General features: G+C 45.3%; 1 protein-coding gene and 1 pseudogene across 1 annotated transcript; one reads left to right on the plus strand and one right to left on the minus strand.

The window, feature by feature from the left end:
- The first annotated feature begins 487 nt into the window (after nucleotides 1–487).
- Nucleotides 488–10105, plus strand: LOC119302604 (annotated as a pseudogene).
- An 855-nt stretch (nucleotides 10106–10960) lies between these two features.
- Nucleotides 10961–12301, minus strand: LOC119302606 (glucan endo-1,3-beta-glucosidase-like). Its single transcript, XM_037579643.1, has one exon. It carries the CDS (start codon nucleotides 12171–12173, stop codon nucleotides 11106–11108), a length of 1068 nt encoding a protein of 355 aa, XP_037435540.1. The 5' UTR covers nucleotides 12174–12301; the 3' UTR covers nucleotides 10961–11105.
- Between the last annotated feature and the right edge of the window lie 6662 nt (nucleotides 12302–18963).

Consider the following 18963-nt stretch of genomic DNA (forward strand, 5'->3'; position numbering starts at 1 on the left):
ATTATACTCTCTTTCTTCGAGCCATGAAATATACTAATCCACTTGATCAATGGTGACCTTTTTCATTGCCTATTCATGCCTTTTGAAGCATCTTATTATGGTGCCTTTCTTTTTAGAAGAAACTTTTCTATATTATCTGTATTTAACAAATAAATTACAAATGCCAAATGGGACATGGAAAATTATGTAGCCAATAAAGTGAACTCTCACTACACATGCATTGCTACTATTCACTTTAACATTTTCAGCTTTATGTATCAGGCCATACTTTTTCCCCAAGCATCCACCTCGGATTCTATTACATCATATTAACCTATATTTTCTGATATCCGGTCCTACACGATACGCGGAGCATCACCTAGTTTTTATAGGTTAGACCTGGCGTCTGTGTGCTTTTTGCACTGAGATCCCCTGGACTTTTCACGCGCACGGCCGCACGCGAGTCCATCCATAGTGCTCGCAGTCCGGGACCACGACCCACGAGTCCACCTAGCCACGCACCCAGTGACGCACGCCGCAAGCGAGGCCGAGGACGAGGACCCAGCCACCGATTCCCCGATCCATCCCCAACCTGCAGCGTTGCTCCCCACACAAATCGAGTCGAGAGTTCCCCCTTGAGATCGATCGATCCATTCCGGTTTTGTCCCCCGCTGCTTGGCGATTTTCGATCCCCCCAAAGCAGTAGCCGGCAGGCAGGTGGGCGGTTGGTGGCGGCACTCATCCATCCCCTCCCCTCCCTCCTACATCCAATCCACTGGCCTGGAATGGCGGCCAATAATAGCGGCAGCGAGCCCCGCATCCCCGAGGACGTGACGCTCGAGGACGAGGCGGAGGCGGAGGCCAAGGGGAAGGCGCCGGCGGCCTCGTCGTCGGCCACCACCACCATGAACCGCTCCGGCTCGCGCCCGCAGCTCGACCTCAGCGGCGCCGCCATCCACGGCACCCTCGAGGACCGCAACCCCACCATCCTGCTGCCCAACCAGTCCGACGACATCTCCCACCTCGCCCTCGACATCGGTGGTACGTCATACGGACCTTGCCTCTCTTGCTCAAATTCGCCGCATAAGCGTGCTGAGTGTGCTGGTTACTGTGGAGTGTGGAGGCAGCGCGTGAAGAAGGATGCTAGCTAGTTTTCCACTTTTCAGTAAATAAATAACTAAAGGAGTAAGATGGGTCGTAATAGTGCATGAAACGTGAAATGCAAACTGTGGATGGAGGCTTTCCGACTCCGGATTATTGCATTGCTGCTCGGTACTGATCCTTGTGCTAATTACTCCTATTAATAGCCTGCATTTGGCTTTTGTGTTTTTTGTTCACCACATTGTTTTCTGGTCATCAGTCTGAATGAGAGCTACAAACTGTTTGTTTTGTGACTGAACTGTATGTTTTCCCTCTAGGCTCTCTCATAAAGTTGGTATACTTCTCACGGCATGCGGATCAGCCCACCGAGGATGCGCAAGCTATCCACCAAGAGAAGGCTTGAGATATTTACTGGTGCCAGGAGGAGTTACCCGGTTCTTGGAGGGAGGCTCCACTTTGTCAAGTTCGAAACCGGGAAGCTAAATGAATGTTTGGACTTCATTTCGTCCAAACAACTACACCGGGGTGGTATGCAAATATTAGCACTACTTCGTTTATAATACAAATTGCTGCATTGATAGTTTGATATAAAACAATTCAAATCCTGTACGCTGTGGATTTTTTATATATTCTGTTCAGTATAATCACATCGTGTTAGGATGATATATGGTTTTATTGTAAAACAAAGGAAAATAACACTCTCTTATAAACATAGTGACAGTATATATATGGGTAGTTATTCAAGTTATTATAACATGCTAATAATTTTGAGGTTGACTTGTGCGTATATCTTCTTTATTTCTCAGTCCTATGGCTTTTCTAATTTGTATGTGCTGACATGTTCGTTTCATATTTCATATCTTTATTCTGATGGCATGCTCAAGTTTTTGCGTCTCATGTTCTTACCTTGCAATCCTCATTGTATTCTATCCATTTTGGAAGTTTACCATATGTCAAATTTGATGTATATATACATGAGCTTAAACTACATTCTCTAATCTCTTAATTGCTCCCAGCCTCCCATCACTATGTTTCATGTGGTTTTACTGTCCTTTTACTTGTATCTTCCCTTGCTCTCGCATTGAGTTGCAGTTTTATGCTGCAGGAGTTGATTCACCTTCATGGCGCTCAGGAGCTCAGCCTGATAACATTGTCATTAAGGTAACAACTAATGAGATAACACCATCACCATTTATTGAAAATTGGTTTGTATGCCTGAAAAGTTACCTAGTGCTTGTTATCAGGACGATTGACATATTGGTTAGCAGTGTGTTCTTCCTAATTTGAACAAATGGTTAGTTTTGGTGCTTTTGGTGAATAAGAGCCATATTTGTTCCGGGCACATACCACTTCTTTTTTAGTAGAAAACAGGCATCTAGCACATAACACCATAGATGGTCTAGTAGTAAATCATTATGAGATTTCCCTTCCTCTCACAGTAATAAACTTTTGAATGGAAGTATTAGCAACTTGTACTATATAGAAGGAAAGTTTTGATGTTTGCACCGCTCTTCCTTCTCATGACAGCATTAGAAGTTAGAATTCTACTTTTTTTTACTGATTATGATATTTTCTGGAAAGGCAACAGGTGGTGGAGCATTCAAGTATGCTGATCTTTTTAAGGAAAGATTGGGAGTCAGTCTTGAGAAGGAAGATGAAATGGACTGCCTTGTAGCTGGAGCAAACTTTCTGCTTAAGGTTTTCATTATTTCTAAATTGCAATATCACTATTTTGGCTGCATCCTACTATGCAGTTCCATATTGTACATGGTGTTTATAATGGATTGTTCAAAATGTATTGTGCCACTAAAGTGTTATTGAACACATCTCATAGGGTGGTCGCACTCAGAAAATCAAATTACGTGCAAGTTAGTAAGACTTTGTTTTTTGCCAGGCTATACGCCATGAAGCCTTTACACACATGGATGGCCAAAAGGAGTACGTGCAAATTGATCAGAACGATCTGTTTCCTTACCTTCTAGTTAATGTTGGATCTGGTGTCAGCATAATCAAGGTAACTTTAAGGTTGACCCTTTTCCCCTCATTGGATCTTTGCTAATTGTTCTTCTTCAAAGGTTGATGGGCATGGGAAGTTTCAACGAGTAAGTGGAACAAACGTTGGTGGCGGTACATACTGGGGATTGGGGAGGTTAATGACAGAGTGCAAGAGGTGCTATTTTTGTCTGTTCATCGATATCATGTGTTCCTCCATAGAAGTTTGAAATCTTGAATTTGTTTCAGTTTTGACGAGTTACTAGAGCTGAGCCAACGTGGAGACAACAGCACCATTGACATGCTTGTAGGAGATATATATGGTGGTCTGGACTACTCCAAGGTAACTATTAATATTATTAGTTGTTTCATTTTATTATCATAATGTGCACATTGGATTTTGTATGCATTATGAAAATTTCCAGTTGCAAGTGGTATTAGTGGATAACATTTACCGTGTCAAAGTCCCTAATTCTTGTTATGCAATGCACTAATGCTTATGGTGTCTTGCAGATTGGCCTTTCGGCGTCAACAATTGCCTCTAGCTTTGGTAAGACAATTTCAGATAACAAGGAGCTATCTGATTATAGACCCGAGGATATTTCACTCTCCCTCTTACGGATGATTTCATATAATATTGGCCAGGTATCTTGTTGATACAGAAACGCTGAGTAGTTATTGACATAGTATTTTGAACCTCAGATATTGCTGCTTCAAAGTATTTAGAGATTCAAACCTGACAATGTTTTGTTGACTTCAAAAGTTTGAGCAAGCGATCCATACAATTAGGCTTGGAAGCTTATCTGAACATAGAGCTGTGTTCTACTTGATTTATTCAGAAACCCATGTCCAACACTGAACAGTAGCATTCTTCTGTGAAAAGAAACAAAATATGGAGTTTCAGCTTGTTTTGTTATGTAGTGATATTGGTAAAAATGTACGCAATTATTCATTAGTACTTGTGGATTTGAAAACAGAAAGAGCCCAGAAGCTGACACTGCAAAATATGATATCAGATGGCAGTGATAAACTATGTATTAGGTTCCTCAAAGGTCGACTGCCAGTTAGCATGCTGTTCGGTGAACTCAGATATTTAGTGTTAGTTGTTGTAAGCTAACAGTGATGGTTTCTCTGGGATCTTACGGCTGAACATATCTCATTAGAAAGTACATATAGCCAAAATCTCTGAATTTCATCTGTGTTTAATACTCGACACTAGGTCTAAGGAGAAACTGGGTGTCCACTGTCCGGTACCAGTTTATGACAGTGCATGCAATATTGCACATTTCAGTGGACTCATTTTCTTCCCTTTTGTAGATCTCCTATCTTAATGCACTTCGGTATGGACTCAAGAGGATATTTTTTGGTGGATTCTTCATTCGTGGCCATGCTTACACCATGGACACAATTTCTTTTGCAGTACATTTCTGGTAAACATCCTGAAATCATTTTAGTTTTGGATGTGTTACGGTACTAAAGTAGACATGTAGTTAATTTCGAAAATAATTAAATAATACTGCCCCCATATTGTATTTCAATAGTATGTTCCTGAAACAAACATACACTATTGTTTTGATAAGGTCAAAAGGAGAAGCAAAAGCCATGTTTCTGCGTCATGAGGGTTTTCTAGGAGCACTTGGCGCGTTTATGAGTTACGAGAAGCATGGTCTTGATGACTTGAGTGCACATCACTTGGTTGAGCGTTTTCCAATGGGTGCTCCATATGTTGGTGGGAAGATTCACGGGCCTCCTCTGGGGGATCTCAACGAGAAGGTAATGACATCTATTTCTTATTATCGTTGTCTTTATGATTATGTTGTTTTGGTTATTCTGCAGAGCATAACAATCTGTATCTTTATTGATTTTTTACGAGGGAGAACCTTACTCATTTTTGCATTAACAATAGAGTATAATAGAGTACATGATTATCCATGCTAACAACAGCACACCTAGACTGATTTGGAACCTTTGGAAACATACCCTTCACATAATTAGTGGTCAGCCTCACAACTCAGCTAATTCAGTCAAACTAAGCCACCGAAAGCTGATCAGTGGATAGAATGCTGTCACGCCACTGGAATCTGATCAGCCTCTTCAGCTGTCAGCACCCCCAAGTCCCTGATGTTTTTCACCCAGGCGACTCACAATCTGTTGCAGTCAAGTTGCTTCTCCACGGGAAGCATCCTGGAGATCTCCCATTAGCATACCTTGTCAGTAGTACAAAACACACACAGAAAAGCAAACCATGCCCGTTATAGATTTATCCTTTTCTTTTCAAAACATAAAGACTTCCTGGTCTTTCAAATTGCCCAACCTAAAGTTAAACCCACAATATGAATCTCTTTCACGGTCGGTAAGATTTGCTGAATCCAGGCAGAACACTGGAACCAGAAATTAAATGTTTGCTTCACAAATATTACACTGTTTTTGTGGAGACCACCTCCATCTAACTAAAAGACACATGTGCACGCACCAACCCCCCAAACAAGTCACTCAAAGCCTTCAGCCTTGTCCTCTATTAGAATAGCTGCTGGAATGAGTCATGTTTTGTCGTCACCATGTTCTATTCTTTGGCACATGGCTAATGTTTAAAATTTAAACTATTCAACACTTTAGCTATTAAATATTGTTCTTTTTGAATTGCAAGATCAATAAATTTTGATATGGAACTCTACTTGTCAGATATCATGGATGGAGAAGTTTGTGCAGAAGGGTACTCAGATTACAGCACCTGTACCCATGGGAGCTCCTGCTACGACAGGCATGGGAGGTTTTGAAAGGCCTACTTCCAAGGGTGACATTTTGCGGTCTGATGCAAGTGCAGCTCTAAATGTTGGTGTTCTCCATCTTGTACCCTCATTGGATGTCTTCCCATTGCTGGAAGACCCAAAGACGTAAGCCACAACTATTTATCTCTCATCTCTACCATGTCTAATAATTTTTTGGAACATCAAAGGGGCTCTGGCCACTGGCTAGGTAGTTGAATCCGATTTTTGGACCCAAAGAAGACCAAGTGAAGTCAAACTATTATAACAAATTCAGTGTGGAAGTTGGAGCTCCACTTCCATTTCCCTACAAAATTGAGAAGTTATGAGTCGATGCTTGCCTCCAAAGCTTACAGTTACATAAAACTAATCACTACATTGTGAATCATTTTTCTTTATCTATGGGGCAATAAGTAACATGCGCCCTTTCTGTTCACCGGTGGAGTAGAGTCCTTGTTATGTATGGACACTGTATGTAAGCTTGATAGTGAAAGAACAAATGCTATCATGTGCAACGCAACTATACGTCGTGTTCATGTTGTAATATACAATCTGTACTGCAGGTATGAACCAAACACAATCGATCTCGACCATGACGAATTCAAGTATTTTTCCTTTCCCTTGTCTATAAATACATTATAGGAACTGCATTCTTATGATTCCCTTGGTGATATCTGAGATTTTCCATGCTAGGTACTGGTTCACCATTTTGTCAGACCACCTGCCAGATCTTGTGGAGAAGGTATGTTCCACTTCTCACACATATTCTCCCTGTATACATCTAAATTTTGTTTCACTGCATGACATTGTGATAACAATAAATTATCTGAATATTTATACGTCAATTGATAACTGGGGACCTGTCTGGGTCCTTAAATAAGTCTGTCAGCCTGCAACCATGTGTCATGGGGGTCAGCATTGCAGCCACTAGCCACTGCCACAAGTCCAAGGAGAGGCCGGCAAAGTCTGTTAAGGCTTAGAGATAGGCCTTCATGTCTACTTCCTCCATCCCAAAATAAGTGTCGCTGATTTAGTACAAAGTTATTACAAAGTTGTACTAAATCAGCGACACTTATTTTGGGACGGAGGGAGTATAAGATTAATTTCCTGTTTAAAATATCATTGTTCTACTTTACCAGTTACCACCAAGTCATGCTAACTATTTAAAATAATTACTAAGCAGGCACTCCATCCACATATATATTCTACTAAAAACACTGCTCTTGTTAAGCACTATGATTTTTTGTTTCCAAAATCGAGGCAGAAGCTTAAGAAGAATACAGCCTAGTTAATTAAGGGCGGGTAAAAACCAAATGACCAATACAACAGACTCAACACTTAGTACCTAGCTATATCGTGGAGCCACTATTATTAACATTTAAATTACTAGTGATTCTGTTATCTTGCTAGCTCCTAGATTCACAGTTCTATCGGCGTTAAATTGGTATAGCAATGAATTTAAGTGTACGTGTAAACTTGAAAAGTATCTCGGTGACTAAACACTGCATACTGTTTGCAGGCGGTTGCCAGTGAAGGTGGGACTGATGACGCGAAACGGCGGGGAGATGCGTTTGCGCATGCCTTTTCTGCTCATTTGGCAAGGTACACAATTGTAGTTGCATGCCGCTGGTGTTTGGCTGCCACAACCTATGGCTTGCCACATTTGCGGTGCCATTTTTCTTGGCCACAACGTAGCCAATTTTTTTGACATACTTAGCTTACTCTAGGGCTTTGACCAAACAGCCCTAGTGTAAACTGCATTGCACATTATCGCTCTGTTGCCTTACTTATGTGTTAAAGTTTAGGTTGACTGAGGAGCCTGCTGCTTATGGGAAGTTCGGTTTAGCCAACCTGTTGGAGTTGAGAGAAGAATGTTTGAGAGAATTTCAATTTTTCGATGCATATGTTAGTATCAAGCAGAGGTTAGTTCATAATCTCTTCATGGTTCTCAGTAAATATCTCTACTCTGGCTACTTAAATTGTTTGATGCTTTCTGCATGAAGGGAAAATGAAGCTTCACTGGCTGTTTTACCTGATCTACTCATGGAACTTGATAGTATGGATGAGGTATGAGAGAATGTTTCCCTTCTTTATCCATTGGCACAGCGCTTAGATAAAAAAAAGTGAGAATTTTGGTTAATCTCACAGCAAAAAAATAATAACAATTTCATAAACTGCCACACATTGTGTAACTGAGAAGCAGATCTGTTCTGGCCCCACCTGCCAGTGCCACGGTAAACAGTTTTATGTTGATTTTTTTGCTTGCATGCTTCTGTGACGGCCACATGCTGCTGGCCGGTAGTTCAGCAATCTACACTCAGTTTCATCTCTAGAATTATGAATTCGTCGAAGTTTTATTTTTATGCTCGATGTTTTCAGGAAGATAGATTGCTTGCGCTAATTGAAGGTGTTCTTGCTGCGAACATATTTGATTGGGGGTCTAAAGCTTGCGTGGACCTTTACAACCAAGGAACTATAATAGAAATTTATCGCATGAGCCGCAAGAAGATGCAACGTCCTTGGCGGGCAAGTATTCCAAGTCTCAAATTCAAATGTTATTGCAATGCACGAGTTACCCAAATTATATTTTACGAGTTATACTAATACATGACCAGATAATCGTAATGATGGTATCTTTTGTTTCAGATTGATGACTTTGATACGTTCAAAAGCAGAATGCTTAAGAAGGATCAGCCATACAAAAGAGCACTTATTTCTGTTGATAACGCGGGTGCTGATGTGGTCCTTGGAATGCTTCCTTTAGCACGAGAATTTCTACGCCGTGGAGTTGAGGTATAAATTGAGAGTATGAAAATAAGAACACATTTTGCTAGGTTTGCCCCACATTATAGTTTGAATTAAAAAGAACAAACGTCCTGCTGTTTCAAGAGATTGAATCATGGGCCGGGGACAAGCAGTATACTGCATGCTATAGGGTGTAATTTGCATGCTATAGTGTTGTCCTTGATGGAAAATATAGACTGAATGCCAGATCTGGAAATTTTATTTTATTTGCATCACCCAGACTGAAAGACTGAATGCCGGAACTGATAGAAAGATGACTTTCGCAGTTTCAGCAACGTTGTGAAATAACCATTCAATGATTACTCTTTCAACTGCTACTCAGACACTCAGCATAAGCTGGTAACCAAATACTGATTCTGCAGGTAGTTCTGGTTGCAAATTCGTTGCCGGCTTTGAATGATATTACGGCTAATGAACTTCCAGAAATTGTAGCTGAAGCTGCAAAGGTACAAAGTGAACGGAAATTTTGTTCTCCGTCCTAGCTGTTTTATCTACTGATGCATCTGGCTTCTGCTTTATTGGTTGTGATGTGTCGCAGCACTGTGGTATCCTTCGGAAAGCTGCAGAAGCAGGCGGACTGATAGTCGATGCTATGGCTGGCATCCAAGGTGATACCAAGGATGAACCGGCGTCGGTGCCACTAATGGTCGTGGAGAATGGATGTGGCAGTCCATGCATTGACTTCCGGCAGGTTAGCTCGGAGCTTGCAGCTGCTGCCAAGGATGCTGATCTGGTAAGAAGTCTGTATGTAGTAGCTCTTTGAGCCGAATGTATTTCCTTGTGTGCAATAATCAGCTGGAGAGTTGCTTGATCTGTTGGTTTTGGCTGTGAATGTTATGCAGTTGATCTTAGAGGGCATGGGGCGATCGCTGCACACCAACCTCAACGCCCGTTTCAAGTGTGACGCTCTGAAGGTACTTATTTTCTACAGTGCTGACTTGTTTGATGTATAATGACAAACTTGATCCTGGCCTTGTGGTCATTCTAAATGGCAGTATAACTTGACTCTTGTGCTATTATTCAAGTGAACCGTCTTTGCACTTGCGCTTTGCTGGAGATTTATACCCAGTCTGTCAATATCGTCGAGCCAACAAGAGCATTGCGCCAAAGCTTTATATAGTGTACTCAATATCCTGAGCTTACCAAACTGACTACGTGTGCAGCTTGCGATGGTGAAGAACCAGAGGTTGGCAGAGAAGCTTTTCAACGGAAACATATACGACTGCATCTGTAAATTTGAACCTGTTTCGTGACGGTCCAGAAGACCCGCGGACAAATTGCTATAGATGGTGTTGTGTTGTACTCAAGAACCATGAAACCATTGTGATTCTAGCACAGCAGCACCAAAGGTTTAGACAGTGTTATGATGTACTCAGTGACCATGAAAACTCATTGTGCTGGCACATGGCATATAAGCTAAAAAACCGAATTATACTGCAAGAACTGAAGGTTTGTTTCTACTCTCACACTATAGAAAATACTCCTCGGTCAAAGTAGTGTCCACAACAACAACAAAGGCTTTAGTCCCAAATAAGTTGGGATAGCCTTGTCCCATTAAGATCTTGAAACCAACTCATGATTTTGGCATGTGGATAGGTAACATTCACGTGCCTTGTCCATGGCTAGTTCTGGCTAGTTCTTTGGTTATATACGAGCCCTTAAGATATCTCTTTAGTCTCTTTAGGGACTCCTCTCATGTCAAGTTTGGTCTACCTTGATCCATCAACACGTTTTAGCCCTCTCCTATGCACTGGCCTCGGTGTACATGCCCATACCATCTTAGTGCCATACCCCATTGCGGTTCGAATCACCGTTCTATAAACCTTCCTTTTAGCTTTTGTGGCACTCTTGTCATAGAGAATGAAAGAAGGTTTGTGCCACTTCATCCATCCGGCTTTGATTCGATGGCTCACACAACTTTGATTCAATTGCTCACATCTTTGTTGATATCTCTATTCTTCCGTAGCATTGGCCCAAAATATTGAAAGGTGTCCTAAGATACCACTTGCCCTTGGGTTTCATCTTCATAGAAGGGTTGTTTTGATGTTGGCTCGCCAAGCTTATCACAACGCTGCTCCTTTACCTACTGGGCTTGGGATCGGCTATGTTGAGACAGCGTAGACGGAGTTAGTCAAAGTAGTGTCATTTTTTCCCTAAGATGGTGCTGTGCCAGCCAGGGTGTTGCAACATACGAAAGAGTTTGAGAGAACAACATTTTTCAGAATGAACAGTGAGGATTCAGTTCAAGTTTCTTTGATTCAGTTTCTTCAGCCTTGTGAGATCATGATGTCTGTCTACTTATCGGCAATGCCCGGATCAACAGGAGAATGCTTATGAAATCATAAAGTTCAAGTCGCAGCAATTAACATAACGGGAGATACATGGACAGTTCACGCTAGCATATCGGCCAGTTGATCCACAGATCAACAGCGTGCCGATCATCTCCATACAAGCAGCTCTATTCTAGGCAAAGTTGATGTTGTAGGCCTTGACGCCGTCTGCCCTGAAGATGCCGAAGTGGCGCTCGAACTCGGCGCCGGTCTTGCCGTCCTCGTCGTAGAGGTCGAACAGGAACACCTCCACGGGCGCCCCGGGCCGGCGCGGCGTGCCGGCGCCCCGCGCCGCCCTCTCCGCCATCCTCCCGTTGTACGCCGCGGCGTTCTCCGGCGTCGCGGCCGGGTGCCCCGCGGTGGGCCACCCGGTCTCGGTCACCGCCACGGGCACCCCGCCGAAGCCCTCCCGCTCGAGCGCCGCCACCACCGCGTCCACCGTCGCGTCGAACAGGCCCGCGTACGCCAGCGCGCCGTCGCGCACCACGGGCTCGTCGGAGGCGCCGAGCGCGTAGGCGAGCGGCACGTTGGCCGGGTCGCCGACGTGGCTGATGAACGGGTAGGCGTTGAGCATGAAGGGGGCGCCGGTGTCGGCAAGGAGCCGCAGCATGGGCCGGAGCACGTCCATCTGGGCGGCGTCGAAGGCGCCGGCCGAGGGCGGGTAGGAGGACGCGAGCACCGACGAGGCGTGCGCCGAGGAGACCTTGACGGCGCCGTCGAGCCCGAGGGAGGCCAGCGCGGCGTGCAGGTTCCGCATGGCCGGCACCAGGTGCGGCGCGTAGAACTGGTTGTTGTAGAGCACCTCGTTGCCGACAGCGAGGTAGCGGAGCCGGCCGGCGACGGGGCCGCTGGCGAGTCCGTTGGAGCGCAGCCACTGCAGCGCGCCCTCGGGCCCGGCCGCGGAGAGGAAGGTGAGGTTCTCGTTGGGCACGCCGACCGTGAGGTCGATGCCGGCCGCGGCGAAGGCGGGGAGCACGGCCTGGTCCGGCAGGAAGAGCCGCGCCTTGGTGATCCCGTTACTCCTCAGCAGCGCCGCGGCCGCCTCGGGCGCGGGGAGGTTGCCGCCCACGCGGCCGTAGCACACCCCGATCTTCCCCGGGTCGCCACCGGCCGCCACGGCGAGCAGCGCGGCCAGGGCGGCGAGGAGGACGTAGCCGGAACGCAGCGACGCCGCCGCCGCTGCCGTTATGCTCGTGGCCATTGTGACTTTGTGAGTACGTTGCGATTCGGCGGTGTTGATCTCGTGATGTTTGTCTGTGGAGTGTTGGACTCTGCCCTCGTCGGTTATATAGAGCTTGTGTTGACAAGAATGGCAGGGTACGTTGGTGCAGGCCTGACCTGGGTGGGGACGTTGGCGCGAATCTGATCTGAGTTGCTTTTGACGGTTGCCGGGGCGGTACGATTGATCGGACGGGTAGCCGTTAGAGCATATTATAGCCGTTGGCTTTTGAATGGCGATCGAGCTGCACATCAAATGATCTGGTGCGCTGTCCTGGCCATGTGTCACCCCGCAGGTGTTGCTGGAGCTGCCACTATTGCACCCCAAAAGACTGCTGGCGGTGAGTGGGGATGGAGGAGGAGCTGCCATCTTGGCAGTGTTACCCTCTACGGTTCAATCACAAATCGTTGTATCATAACTATCAACACATTATACTAATTGTAATCGTAGGATCATTCCAATTAATTTAGATCATAATATCACATAATTCGCGGCGACTCTCTGTCCCTCGTCTTGCTTCGAGTGAAAACCTTAATCATTTGGATCGGGTGGTGGCAGCGCTCCGGCATTGTTACCTTTCTGAAGGCGCCATCTGGGAGTCCTTGGCTCGTCAGGCGCGGCTCATCTCTATGGGTGACTCTGTCACGGTGGAATTCATTTGACCAACAATTACTCTTTTCGTTTGCGAAGTTGGGGCATTTGACCAACAATTACTCTTTTCGTTTGGGATATATGTATTCCATCTTTTCATAGTAATAGTTGTCGTTCTGGGTTCAATTTAATTGTTTGACGTATTCTGGTGACCGTGACCGTAAATCAGGAGCTTTTGTGGAAGGAGTATAATCCACTCTTTATTTGCCCCGTTAAGGCATCTCTAACATCGACACGCAAATAGTGACCATCTTGACTGTGTGATTCAGATGTGTTGTATCATCCAATGCAGATCTGTATCAGTCTGCAGAGCAGTCTGAACATACTTTCTTCCGTAAGCCAAAGTGTGGGGCTTTGCGGGAGTCCTGACAGCACCTAAGCCCGTTTCTGACCACAATGACCCACCTAAACCTCCCTTCCTCGCCCGCGCACGTTTCTGCCCGGTGTCAGCTGCCCGCATTCATGCCCCTGTAAAGCGCGTTGCTCCACATTGAAGCTGGACCAGAGCGAACACGACCTCTCACTGGCTCTGCCAATAAAGCGGCGCACCGGCCTAGGGCGCCGCCAGCTGCATGCCCGGCTGAACACGCCTCCTCGCCGCATTCAAACGCCTCTATTAAACCCGTGTGGAAGCCGAGAAATCTACTCCGACCACACATCTGTTCACGAGCGGGCGGCATTAAACACAACGTCAGGCAAGCTCCTCCCTTTTGTCCGCTATTTAAAGGAGGCCAGATGCCGGGCAAGAATCGCACCTCTCCACCACTCTCCATCTCCTTATTCCACCATTTTCTCCATCCTTTCAATGACATCTGACGAGCAGGAAGAGCAGTTCTTCGGCATAAAAGCCAGTTGGATGACCCATCGGATACAAGCGAGGCAGCTCGCTACTTCACCTCCAAGCCCGACAGAGCAAGTTGCCGCTCCAAGCTGGCGCGTGGTTCAACAACTCGGTGCTCCAAGCCAGCTTGCGAGGAGTGGCGAGTTGCTCCAGGCCAGCACATGAGGAGCATGACACGGGCATCATCCCTGCCGTGGACGATGCCACATCGTACCGCACCTCCCGTGCCTGCGACCGCGTCATCCGCCATCAACGCGCGCGTAACCGCGCCCTGCCGGTAGAGAAAGAAGCCGGCTACACGGAAATCGACGAGTCAATGTTCAGTGCGTCCGCGACTGTCGCCAACGTCGAGGGAAAATAGAACATGGGAGGCCGCCGCCGCTTGGGGCCCAGGAAGGCCACTGTCGGCGCTTCGCCGGCTTGTACAGCCAGTGACCTTTCCGGTTTTTATCCTAGACCATCGTCGGTCCCTCGTCTGAGCTCCACGAAAGTGGAGGAGCCCCCCTTCCCCTCAAACTGAAGCGTCCTCTTTTCCACTCCGATGACTGACGCAGCCGGACATAGGGAAGGTACGGGGGAAGAATATACCTCCGAGGCTCCCGGCAGTCCGATGAGCGGGCTGTTGGACATGGGGAAGACAAAGGGATCCGCCGTAGCCTGCCGTAGACTAGTGTAGTGTATCCATGTCGTAGAAGTGGAGCTCCGCGCGACCGTACGTGCACATACTTTTACCTTTTTAGTTAAAATACGTCCAAAATGTAAACGTTTTCGTCCGGTTTGTATGAAATCCGCTGTGTTTACATGAACTTCATCCGGTTTGTTGAAAAAATGTTTGAAATGTATGCGGGCATTGTCTGATGACGGCCTTCTACATCCATTTTTATGGACTGGTTCCTTATCCGCGGACGGATGCGGGAGGGAATTTGCGGCTCGTCGTTGGGATGCCCTTACCTCATAGCAAATTTGTTTTCCAATGGACCATTATTCGGACTTGCTGAAGGACGACGGCAGCAAAAACAAGAACAAATATTGGTTGTTCCTCAAAAAAAAAGAACAAATATTGGTCTCCGCAGAACATGGATCGTAACCGAGGCTTGAAATATACTCCTTTCGTCCCAAAATATAAGAACGTTTTTAACATTAGATAGTGTCAAAAACGTTCTTATATTCTGGGACAGAGGGAGTACTGTATTAGTTTTGACTTTGTACTACAAGGTACTACACATATGTACAATCACCGTATATACCCAGCAGACATGTCATGGATCATCCAAAGTTTATCTTGTGAGCAGCGGAGAAATGTTTGGCCGCCGCGACCATCCCGCCGACTGGATCGTACGTGGTGGCCCGGCCGCCGGTGGTGCTCGCCGCCTTGCCCTTGGGTGGGCGAAAGCAAGCTAACCAAGACGCCACCGTCGACCAGAAGCCGGAGCTGGATTTCTTACCGTCTCCCATGAGCGGAGTAGCTAGCTAGTAGCATATGGAAGGAACTGAACCTCTCTCGTCTTCACGTTTGTTCGTCCGTCTCCTTGGTGCTAGACTAGATGCTCTCTTGTGCCGATGAGGACTTGCTGCCGCGGGGCTAGCTTCATATAGCATCGCCAGGTTCTGCTTGCTTGGCGACCACGGTGAGAATGGTCTCCACACACCTGTGTGCTTGGGTGGTCAACACCAGACTCAGCTTGCTGGCCAAGATGATACTCCTGGTGCACCCCTTCCAAGAAAGAAAGAAAGACAATACTCCTAGTTGTGATTTGCGAACGTTCCTCGCTGGCTGAACTAGGGGCTCGATAGGAACATTTCCCGGTCATGCCAACGTAAGTGTTAAAAATGGTTGATTGATCGATCACTTTCACAGCTTACACAAGAGAAAGTTGAACGGTCAATCGGTCAATAGGCCACGTTGTGTAGCTCGTGAGAAAACAAATGCGTCAAAATCCAGTCGCGGAGTGATTGACGCGGCAGCGCTCGTCGCGAGTCTTGCTGCCAGAAGCAAGCAGGTGGGGGAGTCTTCCGGCGCAACGGCGAGTGCGTTCTATTTTCACTTAGAGCATCTCCAACGCCCGCATAAAAATTTCACGTCCAATAAAAGTTATAGCGTGTCGCTGTAGCATTTTTAATGCGTCGGGACCAATATTAGTTTAGCAGACGACCAAAAACGCGCGTCCAAAAAGTAGACAGTGTAAATTATGAAGTGCGCGCAATCCGGAGCCCAAAATATGCTGCGCGCGATAGCGTTTTTCAGCGCGCGTCCAAAACATTTTAGCGCTACAGCATCTTCTAGAGCTGTTCGGCGATAAAAAAACGAATTTTTAATGCGCAGAGCTCTTTTTGGTCGTCTGTTGGAGATGCTCCATCTAAGTTTGATTCTTCCCACCTACTAACAACGAAAGTCAAGGGAGGAAACTTTCTCCCTTAGCCTCGTTTTTTGCACTAGGTATGTGGCCATGCTGCTACATGAGCCAAATTTTGTAATTACGATGATTGCGAATTGGGTCATTGTAATTATGATGATTAAATTGAATCGTCACCTGCCAACCAAGAAAAAAAGATAAAATGGATGGACGAAGGTTGGCAGAACGCGGTCGGTCGGCAGGAAAAAGAACCTTACGTTCTTTTTAGATAGTAGAGAAGAAAGCTGTGCCCTTTTTGGATCGTGTCTCGTTTATTCGTCCGTGTTCCCGTCTCGGTCCTGCTCCGAGTGGCCTTATGCTGCCACGTGCCTCGTCCGCCTCTCGGCTGGCGGAGAATCTCTAGTGAGTTGTTGACTCTCAAAGATTTGTTTCCTTGCATGACATTTTGGTGTCACGCCAAACAAATAGGCATGTATATTACATGCGACAGAGCTTTTTCGAAGCGTGGAAATCTGACACCTTTCCCGAACGCTGGTGCGTTTGAGGGCAAATTGGAGGCTCGTTGGTGTAACCGTGCAAGCCTCTGTTGTTCACCCCCATAGCTACACATTGCTGGGTGCTGGCCTAGTGGCGGTGCCCATGGCTGTGAACTCTCCTTTAGGGCTCATTTGGTTTGAAAGATTTCATAACGTAGAAATTAGGATTAGTATAGGCATTAAATAGGATGGCACTTGTCATCTTAAGGAATTGACTCGCCTTGTCTCTATGTGTAAAATAAGCTTTGAGTGGATGTGTAATTTTCTTCAAAAACACAGGAAATGAATAGTATTTCTATAAAATTCCTGTACACATTTCCTACAAACCGAACGCATCTGTCGGAAATTTTCCTTCGGAATCCTTGTTCTTATGTGTTTCCTATGAAAATCCTCCAAACCGAATAGGCCTTAAAGTGGGGTGTCTAGTATCTGCTCCTTGCTGCACCAGCTACGAACGTGATGCGGTTAGCATAGTACCCGTCCTTGGTGCATTCAAGGCCGGTCCTGAGATTTTGGGGGCCCGGGGCGAGACTAAAACCCGGGGCCCTTAATGTAGACATCAAAACAATAAAAATCAATATACATATATGTGAATTTTTACCAATAACACTTGAAATGCACCCAAAATCAGTATATGTATCAAATAATTTATAAATATTATGTAAAAATGTCCTAATCCATCATGTGCTAAGGATCTCTGATTCCTGCATCCTGCTAATGCTATACTCGGAGACCTTACAACAGAAGCAAAAAACTTTGTCGGCATCTATTGAATAAACTAGCCACTTTCAATCATGTTCCTTCCCATTGCTTAATTTCCTATGATAATGAGCATATGAAAAAAATGTCTTCCTGCATCATCTAGATGGTATGCCATTTTTTTGTCCTCTCACATAGGCCCTTTCTCAACCAAGATGTCTATTGCTTTATTATCAAGATTATTCCAATTTCTTTCATAAATACTAGCAGTATAAACTGGTTGTTCATCAACAGTAAGCGGACTGTGCATGTGAATTACCTACATGCTCAGGGGCGACATTGATGTTGATGTCGACATTTCTTCTTACTGATCAAATTCTGAACTTCCATTAGTTTGTTGCCTTTCCTCAACTATCGCCAACTCTCTTCAAAAAATATATATGAATATTTCACATTGTGATCGTACCAGGTCACAATGCTGAAAATAAATAATTTACCACTACCAGATGAATAATACTTTATTCCAGACAACAGAATAAGACACAATGCTGAAATAATAATTATTTTTGCATCAATAGACAATTGCTCACCCGCAAAAATAAAATAAAATCAATAGACAATTGTTGAGCAGTGCCGATGTGCGGCTATTCATCTACGAGACTAGAAACCTCGATATGAATAGAAGATATACCTTGGGTGGTCGAATCGTTCATAGACGTAGAGCAAATCAGGGTTGCGACGGCCCGCAGGGAATTGAAATTTGGTGGACGATCTAAATTAGAGAGGAAAATTGAATTTAGGAGAAAAGGGAAAAGGAACGGCAAGCGCGCAATCACGAAGAGACAAGTGTCGGCGGCTGCTGGGAAATTGAGAATCGTTGCCTGAAATGCATGTGTGATGGATTGGGAAGGGATCAATCAGTTCTTTTTTTTCGGCATGCACTTACTAGCTAACAAATCGGAAGGATCAATCAGTTCCTTTTTTTCCACGTGCTCGTATTAACTAGGAACGAATCAATCGCTGGCTCCTTTCCTGGCTACTAGTACGTGCGTACGTTTCAGCCTGCTCCGTGAGGCCGAGCCGTCAAAATTGATGACCGAAAATATGTTTCGTCATAGCCTATTTTGTACACACTAGTAACCATGCACGTACAACGCACGTGTTCACCAACAAATATAAACTTACCATGTTGAAAGGACTGGAAATTTAAATTTATAGTTGAACATATGAATTTTAACATTCCTTTCAAAAACAAAAAAATACATGTGGGAATGCCTACTGCATATATGGTTCATAGACAGCTTGTGGAGGTCTCGAAAGAAATTCAACATTACAAATTGTAGGCTCCTCGTAGAGAAAGATCACATATACTCAAGAGCCATCTAATGTGAAAATCAATGATGTTACATCTGCTTTCAACGTACTATAGATGCAATCCACCAAATAGGACTACCCAATAGATTGCAAACAGGGCATTCATGTCTGGCAATGACCTCAGTATCTTTGTTATTGCTGTCGGTGGGCACAACACAATAGCTGGTGGAGTTTCTGTCTCCCGTGCGCCACACGATCTCCGGTGGTCCCACCCTAAGCTAAGCCGCCCGAAACCACAATTTTGGTGGAGAACATTGTTGTACCATCACTAATGTATGAATTAGAATTTAGGATAACCGTCTTGCAAACAGAATAAT

Source organism: Triticum dicoccoides, chromosome 5A, assembly GCF_002162155.2.
Source record: "Triticum dicoccoides isolate Atlit2015 ecotype Zavitan chromosome 5A, WEW_v2.0, whole genome shotgun sequence".
Classification (NCBI taxonomy): Eukaryota; Viridiplantae; Streptophyta; class Magnoliopsida; order Poales; family Poaceae; genus Triticum; species Triticum dicoccoides.